General features: G+C 35.5%; 1 protein-coding gene across 3 annotated transcripts in view; it reads left to right on the forward strand.

Moving 5' to 3' along the window:
- CSMD3 (CUB and Sushi multiple domains 3) overlaps positions 1 to 27,978 on the forward strand; it is a 1,632,969-nt gene that overhangs the window by 1,044,737 nt on the left and 560,254 nt on the right. For all 3 annotated transcript variants that reach the window (XM_072603249.1, XM_072603250.1, XM_072603251.1), the window contains 2 exons: positions 582 to 908; positions 4,637 to 4,831. In XM_072603249.1, the coding sequence (XP_072459350.1) occupies positions 582 to 908; positions 4,637 to 4,831 (522 nt within the window). The remainder of the gene's footprint in view (positions 1 to 581; positions 909 to 4,636; positions 4,832 to 27,978) is intronic.

The following is a 27,978-nucleotide window of genomic DNA, read 5'->3' on the forward strand; positions in this document are numbered from 1 at the left end:
CATAGTTGGACTCCTATTAACTCTGCTCAGCTGCTTCCCAAAAATAATATAATCAATTCTCTCTATGAGGAATGACATATTTTGTAGTTCTTTATATATTCCAGTTATACTTCTGTTATTTAGCTTTTTGATCAATATAATTATTTGATTGAAAAAGCTAGATACTTTAATGTATAATTTGGGCACACTATCCTTTTGAAATAATGGCTTCTTTGAATGTTAGATGTTAATTGACTGAGGAAATGTATATTAATTTAGTATTGTTAATGTACTTTATTACATGTCCAGAGGCCCAACAATTTAAATGTACAATATCAATCAATCCAGTCAACTACATTAAACCCATTTTAGTGACCAATCAAAGAGAGAGATCATAAGACTCTTACAGTTCCCAAAGTGTCAGAAGACTGTCAGTGGTTTCTATTTTCTTATCCTAGACATATGTTACCATAGTTACTAGAGCTATTGGATAATAGGAAATTTTAGAATAATCTTGGGGACAGGTTGAAAAAAGTAGCAGGCAAAGCCTTTGAAAATGTATATTACTCTAATATATGTATATATCTATATTTTTTTGACAGTTCCTTGCCTTTCTAACTTTACTGCACCGATGGGGACAGTTCTTTCTCCTGATTACCCAGAAGGATATGGAAATAATTTAAATTGTATCTGGACAATCATCTCAGACCCTGGGAGCCGGATACATCTTTCATTTAATGACTTTGACTTGGAATCTCAGTTTGACTTCCTTGCTGTTAAGGACGGCGATTCTCCAGACTCTCCAATCCTTGGAACATTTACTGGTGCTGAGGTTCCTTCTCATCTCACTAGCAATAGTCATATTCTGCGCCTGGAATTTCAAGCAGATCACTCAATGTCGGGTCGGGGCTTTAACATAACATACAATAGTAAGTAATTTTCAGAATTAAATGGCATTATAGACTATTAAAACAGGAAAAGATCCTACAAATAATCAAGTCCACCCCACATTAAATAGATTGAGGACCCTAAGGCCTAAAGACTTGCCTAAGATGATAGAAGTAACATAGATCAGATTAGAAATCTATTCTCTTGGCACTTAGCCTAGTGCTCTATCAGAGTTATTCTTGTGTCCAAGGCAAGTACCACAAAATATCTGTGGCAAAAAGAAATTCAGTTAGGGGACAGGACAAGCCTCCATAGAGAAGAAATCTCAGATGCTACTGTGTTGAAGAAAAACATATAATGGCAGAACACTCTAAAGACTTGGGTTGAGGAGGATGCAGGGCAGGGTCCAAAAAGGGGGATGCTTGGGTGGGGGGCTTCAAAGGAAAGGACTTCTGGTCTTGTTAACTAGATGCTAACTTGATTTGTTTTCATGTATGTAAACATCCTTTAAATTTGAATTCCCTAGATCAAAGTACTATTTGCTACAACCTAACCAAGTGTCCTTTCAACTACTGAGAATTCTTGCTTTACATTCTCATTGTAGATTTGATTTTACCTAAGGAATTTTTAAAATTATGAAAAAAATGTCTTGTCAATTGATTCAATTGTTATCCCTTGTGAATCCAGATCTTCCTAACCCCAAGATTTTATCCACTACCCGATCTTGCCTCTCTTTCAAGAGTAATGCCTATTTAAAATTTTACTATTTTTCAAAAATTTGACTTAGATGGCAAGAATACCTTATTGTATAGAATATATCAACCAAGTAAATAGGATTATTTCTATATTCAATAATTCAGTTTATTATCCTTTTGTAGGTTTGACATTTTTAAGGGGAGATCATATTCTTTCTGTGTCTCAGATACATCTCAGGAAAATATTGGGGCAAGAGAACATTATATGTGAAATGGAAAGAATCCATGAATGGATTAATACATATATTTATATATTGATGCTTCTATGTGCAGTGGTTCTACTAAAAGTCTTGAAATGTGGAATATGAAGGAAATTTTCATTTTTTTCCTTGAAACTACTTAATTTTGTTAGTTATCAGCCAGGTAGATGATTTAATAATATATTGTCATATGACAACAGAATTAAAAGTCTTGTTATAATGGCACTTTGAAAGTAAGAATGTTTTTTTTTCTCCCAATGCCCAGCTTAGACAGTTAGTAGCAGTATGTGTCTGTAGTCTTTTCAATGTGGCACTAGTGATGAATACTGTCAGTAAGAAGTTGTTCAAATGTAATTGCACTTCATTAAAGTGAAATCAATTGTGAATTGTGCCATGGCAGTATACTATATAAATCTTTTGCCTTGCCTTGAGGGATTTGGATACCTTTTAAACTTCTATACTCATTTATATTTCAGCAAGTCTATATAATTTTTAATAAAACTACTTCATTTTTAATTTTAAAATTTATTGTGCCTTTAGGATTGTCATATAACTTTATTTACATTTTTCATGTCATACTTTGATGAAAAGTATATATAATTATCAAGTACAAGCACCTACACTGCATACTTTGAGGATGTCTATGTATAGTGTCAGTCAAATGTTACATTCACTTATTTAATGAAATTTAAACTTAGATTAAACCATTCCTTCGAAATAAAAGATTGATAAGCAGGGTACTCCTCCATTTACTGTAAAATATAGATTCATATGACACACAGTAAAACTGAACTGAGCAACATGCATTTTCTACAGTCTGTGATCTCAAGTAGTCTATCCTTGTTGCTACACTAATTTTTAATTCATATTTATCATTTTTATTAGACACATTAAGAGAATATGGTAGCTTTGATATACATCACCATATGTAATTGTGTGTGTTACACACATGCACGCACATACACATACACACATACACACACACTCTTCCCACGCACAGTGCTAAACCTTTGAGTTAAAAAGAAAAGTAAAAGCTGCCCTTGTCCTCAAAGAGCTCACAGTCTAATGGAGGAGAAAAGATGTAAATAACTTTCTATATACAAAATATAGAGAAAATAAAGGGGAAGCAATGTCAAAAGGAAGGCCCTAGCAGTGGCCTTGTGTTCACTCTCATTTGCAGTGGAATTTCTGACTACTTTAGAGCACTGGTATTCCTATAGATCACAAATTGATTTAGTTTATAAATGTAACATTACCCATGTTTTATTGTATTATCATTTATTTTGTTAAATATTTTTCAATTGCATTTTAATCTGGTTCTGACCTCATTTGGGAGTGTTGTGAGCCATACGCTGCCCATTGTTGCTCTAGAGAGCAGAGATTTGTAAGTTGGAGTTCAAGAATTTTTATTTTAATCATTTGATATCTTTATTTCAAGATTATCAGTTTCTGTTATAATCCTTTCTCTTTTTCTATGGATTTGAAAATATTACTCTGAGGAGTCCTGGCTTCAGACTGCTAAGAGATCCATGATAAAAAAGGTTGAAGAACCCTTCCCATAAAGGGTACCAATGAAAATGTGATCTCTCGACACAGAGTAATGAAATTCTGAAATGTATAATTACTTAGAAATTCACTATTTGATAATACTTTAGTGAAATTGCCTTTTTTTAATTTAAATTTTAAATTAAATTTTTATATTTGTTTAATCTTTTTTTTCCATAGAAAATGAAAATCTATACATTAAAATTCACAAAATTGGTATGTTGCTGTCAGTTGTGTTGAATTCTGAAGGGAATGTACAAAGAAAAACTGCCAATCCAAAAAACAAAAGCAAGAAAATATCCAACCACAAACCAAAACAAAACCAACCTCACTTCTTTAACTATCAGCTATTTATAATGTCAAACAAAAATACATACATGTGTAATGTATATGTATGTGCATTTATATATAATACACATACATATTTATGCATATACACATGTATATCCACATACATATACACACATACATGCATGCATGCATGCAATACAGAGTCCTCAAAAGAAATTATTGTCATTAAGAACAAAGATTTGAGTCATTATGAAAAGAAGTGAACTTTAAACATCTCTAGTAAGATGCAATTAAGAAACTGGAATTAGATTCCCCATATGCAGTAACAGTTACTTGAAAATCGTCTTTAAAACAGTAAGTTCTTTAGGAAAAAGGCAGCATTCAATTTATGATAAGATCTATTCAGTGACTTAATTATGGGCCCCAAATAGCATGCATGTTCCCAGACAACTGAAGGTCATTGACTGCCTCTGAGGGAGGCCTTAGAAACATACCAACGAGTGTCACACCACTTAGGAAGCAAAAAGCAACTACCAGCTTGCTTCCCTCCCTCCTTTCCCACTCATACCCGAAGCTCTCAAGGGCCATGGGAACAGATTGTGATGGTACAGAGAAACGTCACCTTAACATAAGACTGTTCACCTACTGTCACAATCTACAGAATTTCTTTAGGGTGAAACTTGTACATGACCAAAAAATGAACTCAATGCACTTTGGTTTAAATACCAGTGTCTTCAAGAACCTCTCTGACATTTTAGTTACAAATAATTGTTTTTTTTTTCTCCCACATATGAATTACCTGACAAGAATTAAATTAGAAGCCTAAGATAGAAATTCAAGAAAAGTAGAAATCAGTTAGACTAAAAACTTACAGAACCTATGGTGTACTCAACATTTTTCTCCAGAAAAGCCCAGATCATTATCTACATGTCTCTCATGTGTGTTGTGACATTTTTTTCCTTCTTTTTTGTGCTGAAGCATTTGGACACAATGAATGTCCTGATCCTGGAATACCAATAAATGCACGCAGGTTTGGAGACAACTTTCAATTAGGAAGTTCAATATCAGTTATTTGTGAAGAAGGATTTATTAAAACACAAGGAACAGAAACAATTACTTGCATTCTAATGGATGGCAAAGTAATGTGGAGTGGGCCAATTCCCAGATGTGGAGGTAAGCCCTAAGTGTGTGTGTTTGTATATATGTACAAGTATGTACATATACATATACATATATTTTGTGTATCTCTTTCATAATCACAAATAAATGCCATTATTAAGAATATAAAAAAATGCATGAAAATTCACAAAAGTTTGGAAACTTCACCAAAGATATTTTTAGAGAGAGAAGAAATAGGATGTTTAAGATAAGATGAAGGCTGTGAACTTAAGGAACTTTTATTTTAGGAGGGAGAGGAAACAGCTATACATGGAACGATAATAAAAAATACTGTGTGATAAGTGTATTCAAGAATAGCAAAGCAGTCTGATGTGAGGTTGGGAATGTGCTGTCATTATCAACCAGATAAAAACCTATTAACTAACTAACTATACATACATACACAGAGTTATATATGTATATATGCACACATGTATACATATGTAGCTCTTTTTATAAAACTAGATAGATTATGTAAACTTATTCTTAAATATGCATGTTATGTGGAATGAGTATGTAGAATGCTGTTTCATATACCATTTTAAAATATATAATATATTGAAGCTCAGTAACATTTCATATTTTATGTAAAAATGCAAACTTTTAGCAAATTTTGAAAGGGCAGTAGTCATAAAGAGTATATTAAGAAGTTAAAATATGGATGACAGCACAAATACTTGAGCAATTTCTCGTTCAATTTTCATTTATATTGGTAATATATCTTCTTAAAATATTAACTTATTAATTTCAAAATAAGGTTAAAATGTTAGTTGTGAATAGTAAAATGAGAATTTGTCTAACATATTTTAAAATCAAATAGAAAGTATGCAATAGGTTCTTTCTCTGAAATGTATTCAAGTGAATAGTCTTTTTTATCAGTTTGTTACCACTCTGTACAAATATTTATCCAGAAAACTATATTTCAGAAGGAATCACAATACTATCTATTATAGATATGTATGGTTTTTTATAGAACACATGAACCTAAATTTTAAAATTTCTTTTTTGTTAATTTTAACCAAAGCTGCATGTATTTGCAAAGTATGACTATGTACTCGCACATAGCTAATATGAGAGGTTACTTAAGTTAGGTATTATATCTCATATATGTGTTATAGATTATGTGGGTTACTTGAATTACTTGAATATATGCATGTATGTAGACACACAGCTCTCTTTATATATAAAGGTGTGTGTCTACATACATGCATATATTCAAGTACTCAAGTAGAACTGTGATATCAACGATTCTAGAGTTTCCCCAGTCCTCTATGACTTGTCCATATTCTCCCACAAGTTTAATACAGGGGATCCACCCAACATGTTGAAGGTCTTACTCTTTTCTCATAGTATTATGAAGATATGAGTGGAATACTCTGTCTATGCATCATCCCTCATATAACTTCATTCAAGTATGGAGAGAATTTCCAGATGATATTTTATAATTTCTATCTCCATTCTTATGCCATAGCATAGGAATTGTGATAAGCACAAAATAACCTTACTCAGAAATGTTTTTATTTTCTACTCAAAATACATCTTACTCACAATTTTCACTTCTTCACTTACCCTTTTGGTGAGGGCTAATACCAAACAAGTTGGCAACCTCTAATTTTAAATGTTTAAAAAAGAAATAATTTTTAAAATTGCAGTGGCTGAGAGATTGTTTTTTGCAACAATTGAAAAATTAGTAATTCTGCCTGTATTGACCACTCATTTCAAATTAATATTTTTTTCATTTATATAATGGCTCTTGTCCTCATTGGAGTTATCGGCACATTGACAGATACAGTCAAGCAATTTGCTCATAATTGATGATAATTAGCTTTTTCACATACACAATCCTACACATGAGCAATATTCACATATATTCTACTATATTCTTTTCCTTCATTAAATCAATAGGATGAATAAGAGTTCAAATAAAGCGGGACTGGTGTTCCAATATGATTGCTCTAACTTCTCAACATTTTGATGTCATTCAACAGGCATTTATTAAGTGCTTACTATGTTTCAAGTGCTATGCTAAGTGCTGATGATAGACAAAAAGAGGGTCCCCATATTTAAGGAGCTCAAATTTGAGTTAGAGAAAATGTATTAATAATTATGGGATGTAAGTGGAAAATATTCTGAGTAATGTCCTTTGCTGGAGGTAGAAGGGTGAGAGATAGAGAAAGCCCTTCTGTGCACGATAGAACTTGAGCTGTCTTGAAAGAAGCAAAGAAAGCTAGTAGCTAGAGGAGAGGAGGAAGAACATTCTAGTGCTGTTTAAAGTTAGGAGGAGTGACATTCCTGTTAAGAAAATCAAATAAGTCAGTATAGCAATGGATATTGTTGCTCACTCCTTTCAGTCATGTCTCACTCTTTCTGCCCCCATTTGGGCTTTTCTTTGCAAAGATACGTAGTGGCTTGCCATTTCCTTCTCCAGCTCATTTTACAGACGAGGAAACTAATGCAAACAGGGTTAAGTGACTTTCCAAGGCTCACATAGCTACAAATTGTCTAAGGCCAGATTTGAACTTCTTGATTCCAGTCTTGTCACTATCCACTGCACTACTTAGCTGCCCATAGAGTGGGTAGAGGAGAGTAATACATGGGAAGACTGGAAAATAGGAAGAGATCAGATTTTGAATAGCATTAAAGGTCACACAGATATTTTTACATTTGATCCTGAAATTTAATTAGTCAAGAGTGGGAGGGTAGGAAGATGGCATAGTCAATCTGGCACTCTAAGAAAATAACTTAAGCAACTGAGAAAAGAATGGCCTGAAGTCCAGAGAGACTTAAATGAAAGAGACCAATTAGAAAGCTCTCATAATAGTCCAAGTAACATATAATATGGGTCTGAACTAAGGTGGTGACTTTGTGAGTGAAGGATATGACACCAATATGAGAAATGTGAAGTAGTAATGACAATATATTGCTGAGATATGTGGAGTGAGTGGGTGGGAGAAATCAAGGACAGTACTGATTTTTCAAGCTCAGATAACTGGAAGGGTAGTTCCCTTGACCAAAATGGGAAAGTTGAGAAGAGGGAAGGTTTGGGAAATCATTTCTGTTTTGAACATGTTGAATGTGAGTCACCTATAGGATATTCAATGAAATTACAAAGCACAATTCTCACCCCATGAGGTAAGTAGTACAAGTATTATAATTACAATTTTATAAGTGAGAAAACAGATACTCAGAGAGATAAAATTGCTCACTCATGACTGCACAGCTAGTAAATGTCAAAATTGGCATTTGATGCCTGTTCTCCTGATTCTAGGTCAGAGGGAAATTTTTGGCTTTAAAAGGTGTTTGTTAAGCCAAGTAAGAGGCTATGTTGGTGAATACAATTTTACTATGTTCCTTATTTTGAAGATTCACAATAATGTAATATAGACCATGCTTTTGCCCCTGTTTGCTAAATCTTATCTTTTACTGGGAATGAAAATAAAAGCCAGTGGATGGTATAAATAAGTCTCCCCAGAACCTCTTTGCCATCTAGGCCAGGTTACCCTTGCTAAATGATGATTTATTTGCTATCTTGCTTCTTCACGGAAAACCAGAGCAGGGCATATAATGCGAAATCCCTAATGAACCATCTTTGGAAGCAGGGCTGTTGCTGAATGCCTGATGAACGTTTCCCCTGAAGATAAGGAGTTTTCTCTTGAATCCTAATTAGACTGGAAGAATGGGAAGCCATTATAATTCACAAAAATTAAATGATCTTTGGAGAGCATTCTTTTTACTAATGTGTTGAGAAGCAATCAGATGAGAATGCCAGAATTTATTTACTACTCTAGGAGAAAGAGTGTGTATGTGTGTTGTGTTTGTGTGTGCATATATACATGTATATATATGCTCACAGACACACACATACACACACACACACACATATATATACATACACATACACACACACACACTCTCTGTGCAGTTGTATGTATTTATCCTTTAGAAAATGGATTAACCTGTTACTTGCCTCAATCAGTCTTATAATATTTTAGGTTTCCGAAGGAATTTTCCAATAAGGATATGCCTATTTGGCAACTAACTGAAAGGGTGCTGCTGCTTAAATCCAACTTTGTCTGCACACAGAGCTGGCTTCTTGAGTTTCTTTCTCCTTTTGTTTACCTGGATATTACCTGACCTGTATATCCCGAATTTTCTCTGACCTCTAAATGAGTATATGATAACTTTATGAAGACTTTATTTTCTTCAAGACTGTTAGAACAATGAAGTTAAAATAAAGTTTACCTTTGCCTAATAATTCCCTGAGAAAGATTCTAGATTCTATACTCCTATTCCACACAAAGGTCATATGCCTGGGTGTTTAAATATGTAGCTTACAACTCTATCAGTGAATGCCAAAACAACTCTGCTGGAAAATATCAGAGCCACCTTAGGAACGCCAAAATTCCTCTTTGAGAAGTCATAGAATTACTTCTAAAGAACTCTAAGTCTTCTTCAGTAAATCAAGTCAATAAGCATTTATTAAAGAACTTACTGTGTTCTAGGCACTGTGCTAAATGTTAACATACAAAAGAAAATCAAAAGACAGTCCTTGCTTTCAAGGAATATCACAGTTTTCAGCATTGTAATCTAACTGGACATGTGCTCTCAGAAATGAGAAAATATACTGAATGATCCCCAAAAGACATGCCAAGAGTTATATGAACTAATGCAGATTGAAGTGAACAATACTAAAAATTCAATTTATACTAGAGATGTCCAACTCATGACTACAGGTTCCAAACCTCCAGAGTAGAAAATGCCAACAATGAGACAACATACCAAAATTTATGGGAGGAAGCTAAAGTGGTGCCTAAGAGAAAATGTATATCTCTTGTTTCTTGCATCAATAATATATATATATATATATATATATATATATATACATATATATATATATATATATATATATATATATATATATAGAGAGAGAGAGAGAGAGAGAGAGAGAGAGAGAGAGAGAGAGAGAGAGAGAGATCAATGAATTGGATATGCAACTACAAAAAGTAGAAAAAGAGTAAACTAAAAATCTCTGATTAAATGCCAAATTGTAAATCCTGAGAAATGAGAGATTAGTAAAATTGAAAGTAAGATGAAGAACTGTGAATGATTTAACTATTCTTATCAACACAATAATCCAAGACAATCCCAAAGTGTTCATGATGAAACATGCTTTACATCTCCAGAAAAAGAACTTATGTTGTGTGAATGTAGATTAAAACACACTACTTTTCCCTTCCTTCCTTCCTTCCTTCCTTCCTTCCTTCCTTCCTTCCTTCCTTCCTTCCTTCCTTCCTTCCTTCCTCCCTTTTTTCCTTCCATCCTTCCTCCTTTACTTTTGTTTTTCTATTTTCATGTACAAAATGACTAATATGGAAATGTTTTACATGATTGTACATATATAACCTCTAGAGGTTTGGAACCTGCAAGATAGATTTTGAAACTCAAAAAAAATTGTTTTCACATGTAATTGGGGAAAATAAAATATTACTAAAATGTAATTTGAAAATATTTAACAAAATGAAAGTACAACATAAGATAATGTTAATTTGTGATTTTCTAAGTCAATATGTGGCCTATAGGTATCTATTTCTATTTGAACTTGACATCATATACCATAAGATCAGTAATGTGAACAAAATGGACAATTTTGAAAGCTTTTATAAACTTAAGAAGAAGGCAATGAACAGAATCAGAAGAATAATTTATAAGGCAACAGCAATACTGTAAAAAGAAACAGGTTTGAAAGCTATAAGAAAAGTAGTGAATGCAATGATCATTTATGATTTCAGAGAACTAGTGATGAAATGCAGTATTCATTACAGAGAGATGATGGATTTAGAATCCAGAGTTAAACATATATTTTTGGGTACACTCATTGAGAATTTTTTTGTAAAAGACAGAAAATAGATTTTTGTAATTTTTCAAATACAGAGGTGATATTGATATAGATATGAAATATTGCATGGAATATGGACTCTATCATTATTTTTACTTAATCATTTTGCTTCGAGATATATCTTACATAATGGGAGTATTCTGTAAATGTTTGAAATATAAGCAAAACATATCAATAATTCTTATAAAAATATGACTTGATGGAAATATTCTGATTCTTTTAATTATGTCTTATTGAATTAAATTGGAAAATATAGATATTAGTTCAATACTCCTACATTTGATAGTTAGAATATATTTTTCTTATGCTATTAATGACAAGATTTAACAATCCATCTAATAAGTTTAATTCTTTGTCTTAAGGTTCAGAGTGGCTCTTTGTATTGAACTATAAAATGAAAGTCTTATAGCCCCTCTACTACTTTTTTAATAAATTCAATTGAAATTTAATAGAAGACCCTGTAATGCTAAGGCAGATAATAGGTGAATAAGACACAATCACTGAATTTCATAGTTTGAAGGAACAACAGTAGCCTTCTAGTCCAACCAATATCTGAAGGTCCTTGAGGGCAGACTGTCTTCTGACTCTTTTTGTATCCCCAGTGCCTAGCATAGCACTTTGTATTATAGTAAGTGCCTAACAAATGTTTATTGATTGTTTGATAAGTAGAATTCACTCTGCAAAATATTGACAAGTGAAGTCATCTTGAGTGAAGAATTCTTGTGGGTAGCGGGACAAGTAGAAATCCATACTTCATTAGCCATCTCATTTAACTTCTGAATAGTTTCAGTGGTTAGGAAATTCTTCCTCACATACAGTCTAAATTTATCTTCATGATATTGCTACCCATTTCTATTAGCTTTGAGTGGACATTTGAATTTGTTTATTACATGATATGCAATGTTTTGAAATGAATGCAAATGAATGCCTGAATGCCTGCATTGATGCTTCTTAATATAATCTGGGTATAGTCTACCTGGTCTTCCTTTCAGAATGTCACTGATAAGGAAAACCTGGAGAGATGGTTTTCTCATTTTTTGATATTTGAATATTTGTCTACTTTATTAATGAAGTTACTGAAATCATAGAGCCTCTTAAATCATCAGGATCAGAATGCAGCTTAATGATCACCACTTTAAACCCTTTCAGTGTTGGATTCTTCTCTGTGAGATCTCTAGAAAATAGTCACCTGGCTTCTACTTGCAGATGTGTGTGTGAGTTATTACCTCTTGAGGCAGCTAATTCTATGTTGGAATCCATCTGAAATTTATGAAGATTATATCAAATCAAAATCTGCTTCTCTGAGATATCTACAGATCATTTACAATTTTGTGTCTGAGTATATGATAATGTAATGTAATATAATCCCTCTTCTACCTGAAATCCCTTCAAATACTGGAAGATTTTCACCAGGTTTGTAAGCCCTCTCTTTTCCAAGATAAACATGCCCATTCCCTTTACCCTATAGGCCAATGGTATGATTTTATGTCCCCTCTTTATCCTGGTCACCACTCTGCAGGTATGAAACAGCTTGTCAACATCCTTTCTAAAGTGCAGAATCTAGATCTGAACACAGTGTTCCAGATGTGATCTGATTAGGACATAGCATAGTGTGATATTAACTCATCCTCATTCTGGGTAGTAACTCTCTTAATGTAGCTGGATGTCATACTAGGGTTTTCTAGTTGGTCCTTCTCGTTGTTTATTCTTATTGAGCTTTCTGAAACTGAAACTCCTAATCGTTTTCATTGTTAACTGTTATGAAGCAGAACCTCCCTTTGCCAATACTTCTACAGTTATTATTGTTTTATCTTCTGTGTATTTTTTTTTTGCATTTCATTTGTCCCTATGAAATTTCATCCTCTACCTTTTAAGAGGCACCATGATGAAAGGGAACATGAATTAGACCTGGAGGTAGCAGAGATCTGAGTTCAAACTTTCTATGTTTCTCTTCCCATCTCTAGTTGAAAAACTTGAAAATGCCTCTTAAGAGAAGGCAATTTGGATGAATATTATGTACTCAACATTATTTTGAAATAGATAATAACCTTTGTTGAAGTCTGATAATGAATGAGCATAAGTAGGCATAGTTAAAAAAAATCCTCATGAAACTTATTTCATGCCTTTAGAATAACATTCTCTCTTAAGGGAAAATATATTATATGAAAGTTCTGTCTCATGTGAACCTTTGTGTTCTATGATACATGTTATAGGGAAAAGTTTCCCTCAAGTAGATATTTTATGCAAAATCACAATTCCTAAGGAAGCTGAGAGGCTCTGTGTTACCTGACATGTATGAAGAAGAGTATACAAAAGCAGAGCTCACAAAAATAAGGTATTTGAGTAGTAGGAATTAAATAGAATAGGAAGAAAGTAAGGTATATTTGAAAAAAATATGTGGTTTGGAGTCAAAAGACAAGAGTTTTCATGGCAGCCTGCTATTTAGGGACATGGTCTTCAGAGTTGACAGAGCACTGGACTTGGAATTAGAAAGACTAGGGTTCAAATCATACCTTGATGCTTTCTAACCTTGTGATACCAAGTAGGCCCTATAACCTTCTCTGTTTCTTACCTTCCTTGTCTATAAAATAAAGATAGTAATAGTATTTTCCTCAAAAAGTTATTTTGAAGGTCAAATGTGATAATTTATTCAAAGTGCTTTGCAAATCTTTTTTAAAATTTATTTATTTAACTTTTCACATTCATTTTCACAAAATTTTGGGGTCCAAATTTTCTCCCCATTTGTCCCCTCCCCCCACCCCAAAACACTGAGCATTCTGATTGCCCCTATCACCAATCTGCCCTCTCTTCTATCATCCCTCCCTTCCCTTGTCCCCATCTTCTCTTTTGTCCTGTAGGGCCAGATAACTTTGTATACCCCATTACCTGTATTTCTAATTTCCTACTAGCAAGAACAGTACTCAACAGTTGTTCCTAAAACCTTGAGTTCCAACTTCTCTTCATCCCTCCCTCCCCAGCCTTTCCTTTGGAAGGCAAGCAATTCAATATAGGCCATATCTGTGTAGTTTTGCAAATGACTTCCATAATAGTCGTGTTGTGTAAGACTAACTATATTTCCCTCGTTCCTATCCTGCCCCCATTGCTTCTATTCTCTCTTGATCCTGTCTCTACCCAAGAGTGTTGACTTCAAATTGCTCCCTCATCCCATTGCCCTCCCTTCCATCATCCCCCCACCCTGCTTATCCCCTTCTCCCCCACTTTCCTGTATTGTAAGATAGGTTTTATTACCAAAATGAGTGTGCATTTTATTCCTTCCTTTAGTGGAATGTGATGAGAGTAAGCTTCATGTTTTTGTCTCACCTCCCCTCTTTTTCTGTCCATTAAAAAGTCTTTTGCCTGTCTCTTTTGTGAGAGATAATTTGCCCCATTCCATTTCTCCATTTCTACTCCCAATATATTTCTCTCTCACCCCTTAATTTCACTTTTTTAAGATATGATCCCATCCGATTCTATTCACTCTGTGCTCTCTGTCTGTGTGTGTGTGTGTGTGTGTGTGTATGTGTATGTAATCCCACCCACTACACAGATACTGAAAAGTTTCAAGAGTTACAAATATTGTCTTTCCCTGTAGGAATGTAAACAGTTCAACTTTAGTAAAGTCCCTTATGACTTCTCTTTGCTGTTTTCCTTTTCATGCTTCTCTTCATTCTTGTGTTTGAAAGTCAAATTTTCTTTTCAGCTCTGGTCTTTTCATCAAGAATGCTTGAAAGTCCCCAATTTCATTGAAAGACCATTTTTTCCCCTGAAGTATTATACTCAGCTTTGCTGGGTAGGTGATTCTTGGTTTTAGTCCTAGTTCCTTTGACTTCTGGAATATCCTATTCCACACCCTTCTGTCCCTTAATGTAGAAGTTGCTAGATCTTGTGTTATCCTGATTGTATTTCCACAATACTTGAATCATTTCTTTCTAGCTGACTGCAATATTTTCTCCTTGACCTGGGAACTCTGGAATTTGGCCACAATGTTCCTAGGAGTTTCTCTTTTTGGATCTCTTTCAGGCGGTGATCTGTGGATTCCTTGAATACTTATTTTGCCTTCTGGTTCTAGAATCTCAGGGCAGTTTTCCTTGATAATTTCATGAAAGATGATGTCTAGGTTATTTTTTTAATCATGGCTTTCAGGTAGTCCCATAATTTTTAAATTGTCTCTCCTGGATCTATTTTCCAGGTCAGTTGTTTATCCAATGAGATATTTCACATTATCTTCCATTTTTTCATTCTTTTGGTTTTGTTTTGTGATTTCTTGGTTTCTCATCAAGTCATTAGCCTCCATCTGTTCCATTCTAATTTTGAAAGAACTATTTTCTTCAGTGAGCTTTTCAACCTCCTTTTCCATTTGGCTAATTCTGCTTTTGAAAGCATTCTTCTCCTCATTGGCTTTTTGAACCTCTTTTGCCAATTGAGGTAGCCTGTTTTTCAAGGTGTTATTTTCTTCAGCATTTTTTTGGGTCTCCTTTAGCAAGGTGTTGACCTGCTTTTCATGCTTTTCTTTCATCTCTCTCATTAGTCTTCCCAGTTTTTCCTCCACCTCTCTAACTTGATTTTCAAAATTCTTTTTGAGCTCTTCCATGGCCTGAGCCCATTGAATATTTATTTTGGATGTTTGGGATACAGAAACCTTGATTTCTATGTCTTTCCCTGATGGTAAGCATTGTTTTTTCTCATCTGAAAGGAATGAGCAGATAACTGTTCACCAAGATAGTAACCATCCATGATCTGATTTTTTTTCTCTTTTCTGGGCATTTTCCCAGCCAGTTACTTGACTTCTGAGTGTCCTCTCCACAGCCACCACACCTCCAGATGTGCCCAGCTAGTGCTTGGGATCTGAGATTCAAATGCTTATTCCCAGCTTCAGGGCTTTTAGTGGGGGCGGGACTGATATTCAGTGTGAGATTAAGTTCAGGCGCTCAGGTGGGGGCAGGGCCACCACATGGGGCTCATTTCCTTCAGGGGGTTTATGCAGAGACCTTCAACAATGGATCTGAGCTCCTGCCTGCTTTGGGAGCCCTTGTCTGCTGCTGCCTCCACTGCTGCCTCCTGAGGGGGCCTGAGTTATGGGGACACCCTGCTCCCCTCTCGGTGAGCCAAAAAGACCCTCTCACTGACCTTTGGCTCCTGTGGGTGGAGGGACCTGCTGGGACACTGGAGATTCTGTCCCTGAAGCCTGCTTGGATCTGCTCTTCTCCATGCTGCATGGCCGAGGCAGGGCTGGGCTCTGCTCCAGGTCTGGGGCATGATGGACCTTTCATGTAGGCTTTTCAGGGCTCTCTGGAACAGAAATCTCCTCTGCTCCATTGTTCTATGGCTTCTGCTGCTCCAGAATTTGTTGAGAGCTCTTCTTTACAGGTATTTTATTGGCTGTGGTTTAGGAGCTAGCATATGTTTATCTTTCTACTCTGCCATCTTGGCTCCTCCCTCTGTGTTTTGCAAATCTTAAAGGCTTATATAGATGTGGAGTATCATGACCTTGAGAAAGTCATTTAACATTATTGAGCCTTGGTGTCCTTATCTATAAAATGAATAGATGGGAATCAGTCATCTTTAAGGTCCCTAAATCATATCATTTTAGGGGAAAAGAACATCTCTTCAATACTTGAAGCAACAAGAGAAATATTCCCTGCACTTATCTGTATACCACTCTTTCAACCCTTTAGTAGATGGTCTTTGACAATTGTGAATGGAAAATTACTATCCTGCAGTCAACATAGTGATACATTTTTGCTTACGTTGATCCTTCCTCAATAAATATGCAGCCAGTGGTTGGCCCCTTACTTAAAGCTACCCAAGCTTGTTAAGACTTACTAGAGTTTATGGTTCTTTGACAAAATCATGAAGAATCTTGGTTAGGCTTCTGAGTTATAATGGTAATGATAATACTGATTAAATATAACTATAATGATTATTTGTATACTTCCTTAAGATTAAAAAAAGCTCATTATATATATTTTTGATTTATGAAAGTCAGTATTTAATAAATCCTCATTATTTTTTAATGGATGATAGGATGTGTAAAAGTCATATGAGGTGTAGTATGTGAAGAGAAAGGACACTGGGGCTAGAGAGAGGTTTGTGGTTCAGAAATCTGAGAAGGAAAGGAGAAAGGACAGAAACTCATCTTTCAACATTGCTACATTGCTACTAGAGCTGGCCATATACACTAGTGAAGTAGGCAGATATATGCACAGTGTGTTTTTTCCCCCTTTTTTCTTTTTAATTTAATTTTAGACTCAAACAGCAGAACACAAGTACAAGGCACAGAAAAGGCAAAAAAAAAACCATCATAAATTTAAATATTGGAACTTAAATACAAAGTAAGAAAAGGGAAAAAAACACATCATATGCATAGAGGAACATAAGAGAGGATTCAAAATATGTGATGATAAATTTTCATTTCAAGAAAGCCTGTATGATAAATATTACATGTGTTGAGAACTATCCTTCTTTTCTTTGTTTCTTTGTAAGTTTTCTTTTGTTCTCTGCTGTGCATTTTTTATTTTGTTTTTTTCTCTCTTCCTCCCCCCCCAAAAAAAGTTAAAATTAAGTGCAGAGATATATGTGTGTATATGTATCTCTGCACTTAATATCTGCACACACATATATAGACATGTACTTTCTCTAACGATTTGATCTTTGTTTTTATGTTTATGCATATCTCTTGTTTCCTATCCTATCCCTCCTGATTCCTTTACTTCTACCAGCTACTGCACCCTCCTATCACTTAGTCTACCCCCCCTTTCAAGGATCCTTCCACTATCCTCCCATTCCCATAAATCTAAACCCCCTAAACCCCCCTTAACCCCCCCATAACCTATTCCTTCACCCTTCCCTCTAGAGATCCCTCGCTTGTCCTCTGCCCCCTCCCTATCTCTTTACCATTTCGTTTCATCTGAATTTTAAGAGATTTTAGTTTTTATTTTTGGTATCACAGTTCAATTTTGGTTTAGTAGGAGTGAGTAACCCCCATGTCTCCTCCTAAACAGGGGGTATATCCTCACAAGAAAGTCTCAGCTCCTTATAGGGAGGTGGAGGGGTAGCATTGAATTGTGTAGAAGTAATGTGTTCTGGAACTAAGAAGGCACTAGTGATTGCTGCTCCAATTATTCCTTGGATTTATCCCTGGATTACCTGGGAAACCTCTGACTCATAGCAGTCTCAGGGTTCTGACCTGTCACACAGGAAAGTTGGAGAGGGGCTGGCCCTTTGGGTTCCTGGGAAATCCTGACTCTGATCATAGCTTGAGTGTTTGCTTCTTTCTTTCTCTGGAAAGGACTTGCCATATAAAGAATGCTAGGGCACAAACAGTCAGCTGGGCTTCCCCCAATAGTATGATTTTAAAGAACAAGAAGATATGAATTTCTCTGAACCCAGCCAAATTTCCCTTATCTATTGATTATAGGAAGTTTCCCCTTAGAGATGAATCCTTTTAGCTTAAGTTTTGAATCTCCGTTAGGGACAGCTAGATGGTGCAGTGGATAAAGCACCAGTGCAGGAGTCAAGGGGACCTGAGTTCAAATTTCACCTTTGACACTCAGTAACTGTGTGACCTTGGGCAAGTCACCTAACCCCAATTTCCTCATCCTGGATCATTTCCAGTCATCCTGATGATTATCTGGTTACTGAATTCAGATGGCTCTGGAGGAGAAGTGGGACTGGTGACCTGCATGGCCCTTTCTCAAAAAACAAAAGTCAAGTGCAAGTCATGTCATCATTTCTCTGATGGCATGGTCTTCTTTGGCAACGAAGGACAAACACACAATCTCTTTTGAAATGCAGATGCTTATGAGAGGCTTAACATACTAATTTATTATTTGTCTTTTGTTTCTCAGTGGTGTTAAAGTGTCTGAGGACAGATTTTGACAGGAAGAGGGTAGTGAGAGTGTCAAGTTATAAAGCATGCTAAATGATGGGAGGGAGCAGAGGAGAAGGGATATTGAGGGGCAACAAAAGATTGAGAGAAGCCAGGGACCTCAGAAATAAACTCCATGGTACTGAATTTCTAGCTGCGTGCAGAAATATCAATCCATTAGGAATCACAAAGAAAATATCAAAAGAGATAATATAGTAGTCACAATTATTGTACAGTTAATCCTTTAATTCAGATAATAATGGAGGGAAGTGTTATATTTGAATTTGAATATCAATTTACAGAGTCCATAGCTCTGTCACTGGTCTATACCTCAATCCTAGGTGATGGTATGGTTCTTGAAGTATTGATATCTTCCACTAAATCCAGGGAAGGATGAAAATTTAAGCAATGCTCTTTCGATTTTCCCTAATTTTCCCTCTAACCTAGCCAATCTAATGATGGTATATCTCCCACTCTAACTCCTTCCATGTAGAGTCACTCAAGTAATAAAGTGGTCTTGGACATTTTGGGGGAATTGTGATGACACACTAAACAGCTTTCTTATTATTCTGTGCTATTCATGTGTGCTTCATTTTTTTCAGATCAATTTTAAGCCCCCCCCCTTTTATTTGTATCACAGACCCCTTTGGTTCTGTGGAAGTCTGTGGCAATCTGGGAAACCTATGGACCTTTTGTCAGAATAATGGTGTGTAATTCCACTCCTGGCAGCATACCTGAGGACTGCTGCTGTAAATAATTTCAAGGGTCTAATTACATAGTATAATGAACTCTCTATTTACTTAACAATAAACTAAACATTGTTTAATAAAGTAAAGCATAACATTCATAACAACATCCTTAATCAATACCAAGTCCACACCATCCACTCCTAGGTCACAGTAAGAACAGTCTTCTTAATTAATACCAAATGTCCAAATAAAGTCCTCTTTCATCTTAACTCGAGGTTGACTTCCAAGCCCCATGGCTCTTTCTCTGTGGGCTGACCACTCCTAACTCTCCCCTGGATTCACCTGTAGGCAGCTATTGGCTTCTATTCCATGTCTCAGCTAAGGGGGACTTCTCCACTCCTCAGCTTCTGTCTTTGGGAAAACAAAGCTCAACAGAACAACGATAGACACACACCACCAGCACTGTCATCTCAATTCACCTCCAAAGTCCAGAGGTTCTGTGTTAATAGCTCAATTCACTTTAACAGCTGTCAAAGGGGCTACACCTCTTAGACCTGTTTCTGCCCTACATCTCTATTCACTTTCAAAGTTCAGCAAGTCTCTGCCATCAGAGGTCTCCTCTCTCTGCCTGAGGTTTCCTTATGGCTCAGAGGTCTCCTAGCTCTCTTCTCAACTCTGGCTCACCCCTTCAATGTTCTCTGTCTTCAATGCTGTCTGCTTTCTCAACACCGTTTCTCTCTTTATATACAGTTCTTCTACTCAGTATCTGATTGGCTAGAGCCAATATGCACATATCTGATTGGTTAAAACTCAATCCAGAAAAACAGCAAAGATCCCACTTTACTTGCTTTTACAAGTTCATTGCTAAGTTCATTTAGAATCAAAATAAACATGTAGTTTTTCCTCCATTCAAGTTCAGGAACCCCCTTGCAATGTTATCCCTGAGTGCCTTAGGGATTCATAGACTCCAGGTTAAGAATCCTTGTTTTAAATGATGTTAAGTTTCTTTGTAACTTTTCTTGAAGATTGAGATGTGCGATAGTCATAATTAACTAACTTGGAGATGTTCACTCTTTTTAGTTCTTCAGTGAAAACTTAAAGGATCCCATACAGGACCTAATGACAGAAAATAAACTATAATCATGTGGGTGCATGTGTAGAAAGGTTTGTATTGGTGAGGAGAGAGTGACCAACATGTGTTGCTTATTTAGGGAACATTTTAGGATGATTACAAAAAGTTTGCCAATAACAAAATGTCAAGTAACTTATTTGGCTGTATTACATAAATAATATCAGGCTCTTTCAGAAGACACCTTTTCTTTTTATCTATACGGTGGGGGAGAGGAGAGGGAAGGGAAACTATGGGAACATTAGTCTCCCTTTTATTAAGGGCTTTATAAAGAAAAGGTCAAGAAGGAAATCACGTTCTTCACTGTTGTTTTACAGATAATTCTTTAGCTTTTCCACTCATGGAACAAGTTATGGAGTTTGACTTTTTGCTCTTTCTTTAAATAACAACAAAGGAGGACAGTTGACCTGTTACAAATGCTTTAGTTATTCAGGCAAAGCCACTTCATCCACTATTACCAATTTTATATTCCACTGTGTTTCCTATACTACACATATTAGCCGTTTTGTTGCTTATGTAAGAATCAGTTCAAAGTGACCTTACCCACCACCACATGAGTAGGAAAGCAGGAAGAAGGTAGACAGATATGTAGTGAACAGCAAAGGAATTTTGGCCAATAATTTGGATCAGTTGAACTCTTAATAAATTCATTTTGAATCAATGAATGAAAGAATGAATCGTTTAGCTATGTGGCAGTTTTGACTAGTTCATTTATGTGTAATCATAAATATTTTTGAAACATTTATTCTTCCTAGCCCCTCAACATGCATGTAGGTGGCACTTATGGACAGTGTTTTTCTTTCTAGGATTATGACTTGTAGGTAGGCAATATAGCTGTGCCAACCTACCACAGAGTGATTAAAACTTGAATTATACCAGTTCATATAAACTGAGCATGTATAGTTCACACCTTCCAGCATCTCCCAAACTCTGTATATTCTTAGTTTCTACAAATAGAATTTACACCAAAAGGTATGGATCATTTCCTAGAAGGGAAAAAAACCTCCTCTTTAACATATATTATTCCCACTCATTTGTATAGTGAAGCTTTGAAAAATTTAGTCACTCAGCATGTAGGTTAACAGTGTTCACTAAACTTTAAGTGAAAATAAAATGTTAAGATCTAAAGCAATTTTTTCACCACTTCTGGTAGTCTGAATTTCTAGTTCTCCATGCTCATTTGTGGCTCTTTTGTACATTGTCCCTGTCCTAGCAAGTGGGCAGATTCACATAAATGCCTTTAAGGTAGAGGTGTTTTCAGTGTCAAGATCAAAGCAGGGGAGACAGGGTTGGAAACCTCACCACAGTCAGCTCTGACTATCTTCTGTCATTGTCTAAGTGTCACAGTGAATAGAGCGTTGGGTTTGGAGTCAGGAAAATGAAGCTTCTTGAGTTCAAATCTAGACTCAGTTCCTTTCTAGTTATGTGACTCTAGGCAAGTCACTTAACCCTGTTTGCCTCAACTTCTTCATCTGTAAAGTGAGCTGGAGAGGGAAATGATAAACCACTCTAGTATGTTTGCTGAGACATCCTCAAATGGTGTCATGAAGAGTCAGACATGACTAACTGAAATGACTCAACAATAACTACTTTCCAAGTGAACATGGTAGTTTTGCTTGGTATATAGATTGGCCTTAAATTAAAGACCACAGTTTCCCTCATTCATGTCTCTGCCACATAGTTTCTGTATCTCTTCCTGGTAAGGAGAAATCTTGCATCATAAGCAAGAAAATTATCCAACAAAGGACTTTATGATCTTTTTAAAATTCCTGGCAGTATGCTACCACAGTTTTGTGGTGGTCCTCCTGAACTTATTCTTCTCTCCCTATTTCTGCCTCTCTTTGGAGCCTAAAAATCTAAAAAATTCAGAGGGAATTAGGTATTGATAAAGTCAGAAAACTGCTTCATTCACACAGTGACAAGATTCTATTAGCATTTTGTTTACATTAATATTCTATAAACTTTTTTAAGCTGGGAAAATTTTACTGTATTTAAGGAAACTAGCAATATCAGATATTTTCATTGTTTGCGTCTTTATATTCTTAAAACAATTCAACAGACTTGATATTTTAAACATTTTGATGATCCATAATACAGTTTTCTTATCCAATCCTACATAAGAAAAATCACAAAAGAGACTCCCCCACTTAGCTGTTGTTGTTATTGTTGGATATCAAGAAAATCACATGTCCTTTGGTCAAAACAAAATCAGTTTCAAGTACTTACGTAATCTAGTAGTAGCTTGAGACCAGGATTTGAAAGATGTAGTTCAGGTTTCCTCAAAATTTCTATATGACCTTGTAAAATTATATTTACATCTTTATGTGTGCATATATGTTTATATACATACATGTATACATGTATGTATGTATACACACAAATATATTTAAATGCTTTGTGCCCTCTGCCTTATATGTTAAATTTATATCCCAGGTTCTTGATGTCTCTAAATATAATGTCATATTTGTTTCTCCTATCTAGTATAATTAAATATAGGAATATATTTAGAAAAATACAATATTATTTTCATTTTTTAGTTTTTCCCACAATTGATTTTTTAAAACAAAATCAAAGTTCTTTTCTAAAAATGTGACATTCTCAGCTTAATTCATTTTCATACATATTTTATTTTGGTTTTCACATGAAGAATACTCATAGTTTTCCCTTATGTTCTTTTGGAACCAAATTCTCCTCATGATTTTACTACTACTTACTCTTTATAAATTAAGTACCTCTGGAAACTTCTTGAACTTTTTCAGGCTTCAAAGCTGAATTCTGTTTTGTGGTAGTAGCCACACACTCTTTCCCCATCCACACACGCACATACATACATCCTTCAAAAAATTCTTACTAATGTATTAGCTTTGAAATGATTTGTAATTTATGATCACTAGTATAAATCTTCCTGTATTTTCAAATGATTTGTGCTCATTTTAAGATTCCACTGATCAGAAACAAATATTAAAAGCCTTCTCTTATTCTGTATATGAATCTAGTTCATGGACTGCATTTATACTGAGCTACCTAAAGTGGTGGATACCAATCTAAGAGTGCTTCAGGATACTCCCTCAGTGCCTCTTGTTTCCTAGCAGCAAGGGTTGGGGAAAGGCCTTACTAGATAATATCACCAGCTCAGAGGTTCAGGGTCTTAAGGAGAATACAACCCCTATTTCCATCATCTAGCCATCGTGTATGCTATATGGAATGCGGTTCTATTTTATAGCCTGTAAAAGCATAGGATGATCTGAAAGGGAGGGTTAGTACTATAAAATGAAAACTGGCATTAGAGGCTAAGGCTCTGTGTTCAAAATCTGATTCTGCCTAGTACCTTGGTTACCTTGGGCAAATTATTTAATATCTATCGGCCTTAGTTTTCTTATCTGTGAAATGAGGGTGTTGGACTAGATAAGTTCTTAATCTTTAATGCTATGAACCCCTTGCATAGTTGAGTGAAGTCCATGGACCTTTCTTAAAATGATGCCTATTACTTACATTCATCATTGAAGGAAGTACTTAATTTCAGTTAGAGGTTAGTGAAAATAAAGTTGTATTTCCTGAAACATATTTACACACCTCTTGTGGTTCAGTGGTGTCTAGGTTAAGAACTTCTATAAATTGTCTGAGTTAACTTATCCCTCTAAATTTGTAATCCTATGATTTTGTGGGAGAAGCAACTAAAGAAATAGAAGACCTGCCCTCTATCTGGTTGGACCTTTTAATTTGGCTCTTACTGGCACTATCTATGTGAGACTATGCAAGGTATTTATCCTATTGGTAATTCAGTGATGCAGTGACCACCATTATACATATGGAAAATAAAAATGAGTGTGGATTTCAAAGGAAGCTCAGAGGCCATATTTGAAACAGAATCTCTGCTACAACTCCCAATAAGTGGTCCCCAATACTTTGATTGAAAATCTCCACTGAAGAGGAGCATACTACTTACTGAAGCTATACTTTTCACTTTTAGATAGATTGTATTGGTAGGAAAAAGTTTATTACAATAAATCCAAATTTACCTCCCTGAAATTTTCGTTCATTGTTCCTAATTCTGCTATTCTATACCAGTCAGAAAAGTCTAATCTCTCTAGTCCTACGTTTTTCAGTCCTTCATTTTCTTGTCTGTAAAATTTTAAGGGTAATTTCTGTCTCTCTTATACTTCAGGGTAGTTATGGTCATTAAAGTAAATTTGGAGTAGGTCAGTGGAAAGAGCACTGGCTTTATAATCAGAGAACCTGATTTCAAATTCTACCTTTGAGGATTATTAGCTCTATGACCTCGGGCAAGTCATTTAACCTTTTTGGTCTCAACTTTCAAATCTATAAAATGAACACTAGATGGCTTTTGAAGTCCTTTACAGATTAGGTCTATGATCTTATAAAATATTCATTGTGAAAACATTTTTTTATAAATGAAGCACCATTACATTTTATACATATATATTCTAAAAAAAAAACAATTTTACTGAGAAGCTACTGAGTGCAAAGAACTGTAAAAGAATGATTGAGTTAATAATAATAAATGTCATTAACACAGAGCTTTAAGGTTTCGAGATTATTTTGCTCCCTTATCTCATACAACCTTTTCAACAAACCTGTAATGTAGGATCTACATATGTGATTACCCTCATGTTTTAAGTGAAGACATTGAGGATCAAAGAGGTTAAGACTTTGTATGCCCATGGTCACATAGCCAGTAATCAGAATCCATATTCCAAGGAAGGTCTTCCTGATTCCAAGTTCATTATAATTCCCAGTGTACCCATACTGTGTGAAATAAGTAAGAACAGACTTCATCAAGAACCTTATACTCTCACTGTGGCAACAACATAAAAGATACATGAAGCAACCTACGAAAGTTTACAAAGCGTTATAACATATCCAAACCAATAACTAAGTATCTAAAGGATTGTGAATAAAGGTTATTGATATTGGTGTGAGGTTAATCCCAGTGGAAAAGCTGTCAAGACAAAGAGATTGTTGAGATGATACTTGAAAAATGCAATAAAACAACTTGCAAAAAAGGATCCAAATTTCTTCAGCATTTTTTGGCTTGTCCTTTAGCAAGCTGTTGACTCACTTTTCATGATTTTCTTGCATCACTCTCATTTCTCTTTTCAATTTTTCCTCCACTTACTTGATTTTCAAAATCCTTTGTGAGCTCTTTCATGGCCTGAGACCACTGCATAGTTATTTTGGAGGTTTAGCATGCAGAAGCTTTGACTTTTATGTCTTCCTCTGATGGTATGCATTGTTCTTCCTCATCTGAAAGGATAGAAGAAAATACCTGTTCACCAAGAAAGTAACCTTCTATAGTCTGATATTTTTTCCCCTTTTTGGGCATTTTCCCATCCAGTTACTTGACATTTGAGTCCTTTGTCAAGTGGAAGGTGTGATCTAGGAAACTGTAAGTTCTCGGTTCCCCTAAGGTGGCACAATCAAGGGAGAGAACTCCTCTCCTGGCCTGTGCTCTGGTTTGGGAGCAACCACAAGCTTTTCTGCCCATGATTTGTGAGTAGAATTCCCTCTCCAGAGCCTCCACCAGCTCCACCATGCCAGCTCTCCTCCTCACTTCAGGACTGACACTCAGGGCTGAGATCCAGATTAACAGTTCAATTCCCCCAGGGCCTTTAGCCTAAGGGCCCCCAAAATGGACACTGTGCAGCAGTGGCTGCTGCTGCCCTGGAGCTGTGGGCCAGACCACATTTCCTTCTCACCTAGATGAAAGACCTTTCTCACTGACCTCTGAAGTCGTCTGGCATTTGTTGGTTGAGGAATCTGGAAACTGCAGTTGCTGCCTGGTATTCCATATCCTGAAGCCTGCTCCAGTCCTGTCTGAGCCATGCAATGGGGCCAACGCTGGGCTGTGTTCTTCTCTGAGATGGTGCAATGGGCCTTTCCTGTCGGCCTTTCAGGTTGTCTTAGGCTGGAAATCTCTCACTCTTTAGTTTTGTGGCTTCTGTTGCTCTAGAATTTGTTTTAGAGTCATTTTTTACAGGTATTTTATGGACTGTGGGAGGAGAGCTTCTACAGATCCATCCTTCTACTCAGTCATCTTGGCTCTGCCCCGCAAAGACCCACATTTCAAGATCAGAGAATTACAAATGTTTGTAGGTGTAGATAAACTTTTTAACAAGCTAGTATTGACTATGAGCAGATATGATGCAGCAAACAGATCAAAGGGATTCTTGGTGTTTTTTGTTTTTGCCTTTGTATCTCTAGAACTTAGCAGAGTACTTGGCACATGGTGGTACTAATATAAAATAATATAAAGAAATAATTGCTTATTGACTTCCTTGATTGTGGACATATGAAAGATTAAGTTAGAGAGAATACAACATGGAGTGGTAGAAAGAGTACTAGCCTGGGTATGAAAGATTGTTGGTTCTCATCCTGACTGGCACTAATTAACTGAGTAAATCATTTAATTAACCTTTATGAGATTCCATTTCCTCACTTACAAAATGAGGGTGTATTTAATTAATTAATGAATGAAATTAAATGTCTTTGAATTAGGGGCTCTCCACTTGAGGTCTAGGGAGCCCCAAGGGTTGTATGGATAGATCTCAGGAAATACATGAATTTGAATGGAAAAACATATTATTCCCCCAAGGCAATTGTTTTCCTTTGTCATCCTGTGTGTTTTATTTTGTGTATTTAAGAGCACTGTCATGGGAAGGCTCCATAGGCTTTACTAGATTTCAGATGGGTACATATTAAAAAAAAAGGTTAAGAACTTCTGCTTTAAGTGTACCTTTTAGTCTATGATTCTGTGAAAGCAAATATAGCTATAAATTGGCAGAGGCTTTTAAATGATAAGCTGAGGAGTTTAAATTGGAAATGAAAGGGAATGGAAATAATAAAATGAATAGAGAATTGGTTCAGGTTCTGAAGCATAGAAATGACATGGTAAAAATTATGTTAATAAATTATTATGGCAACTGAATTGAGACATTAAATAATGTTAGAAAGATTAGGTTGATTCAGTTGTCCATAGGTTAAGTGACTTCCTCAAGGTTCCCTAGCTAATAAAGACTATTATAGTAATTCTGGAAACAGGAAGTGAACAATCCAAGAAAGACAATGAAGAAAAAGATTCTCAGAAGTTGGTGGTTGAATGCAGTAGATCCATAGCAGGCACTTAACATTTTTTCTATTTAATCAAGGCAAAATAGAAAAATAAAGTATCACTAAGGTTATGTGTCCAAACATGTCGTATTACTCTATTAGACTACAATTTTCTTGAAGGAAAGCACTGTCTTATCTAAATTTTATATGTGGTTGAACAATTGCCATGGAGTTCAATAAAGAGTAGGTATTTAATGTCTGTTAAATTGAAATTTTGGTGTGATGAAAAAACATTGGATTTTAAGTCAGATGACCTGGGTTTGAAATATCTTTCTGCTACAAAGGAACCTTACAGAGCATCTTAGTCCAGCTGCCTCATTTCCAAAAGAAACAAACAAAATAAGGAAGAACAGAGTACTTTTAAAAAATTCTAGTTACACAAACAATATATGCCATAGTCTATATTTGAAAATAAATCTTTTGACTCCAACTCCAGTGCTTTTCTGTTGTTCT

This window comes from Notamacropus eugenii, chromosome 4 (assembly GCF_028372415.1).
Source record: "Notamacropus eugenii isolate mMacEug1 chromosome 4, mMacEug1.pri_v2, whole genome shotgun sequence".
NCBI classification, from domain to species: Eukaryota; Metazoa; Chordata; class Mammalia; order Diprotodontia; family Macropodidae; genus Notamacropus; species Notamacropus eugenii.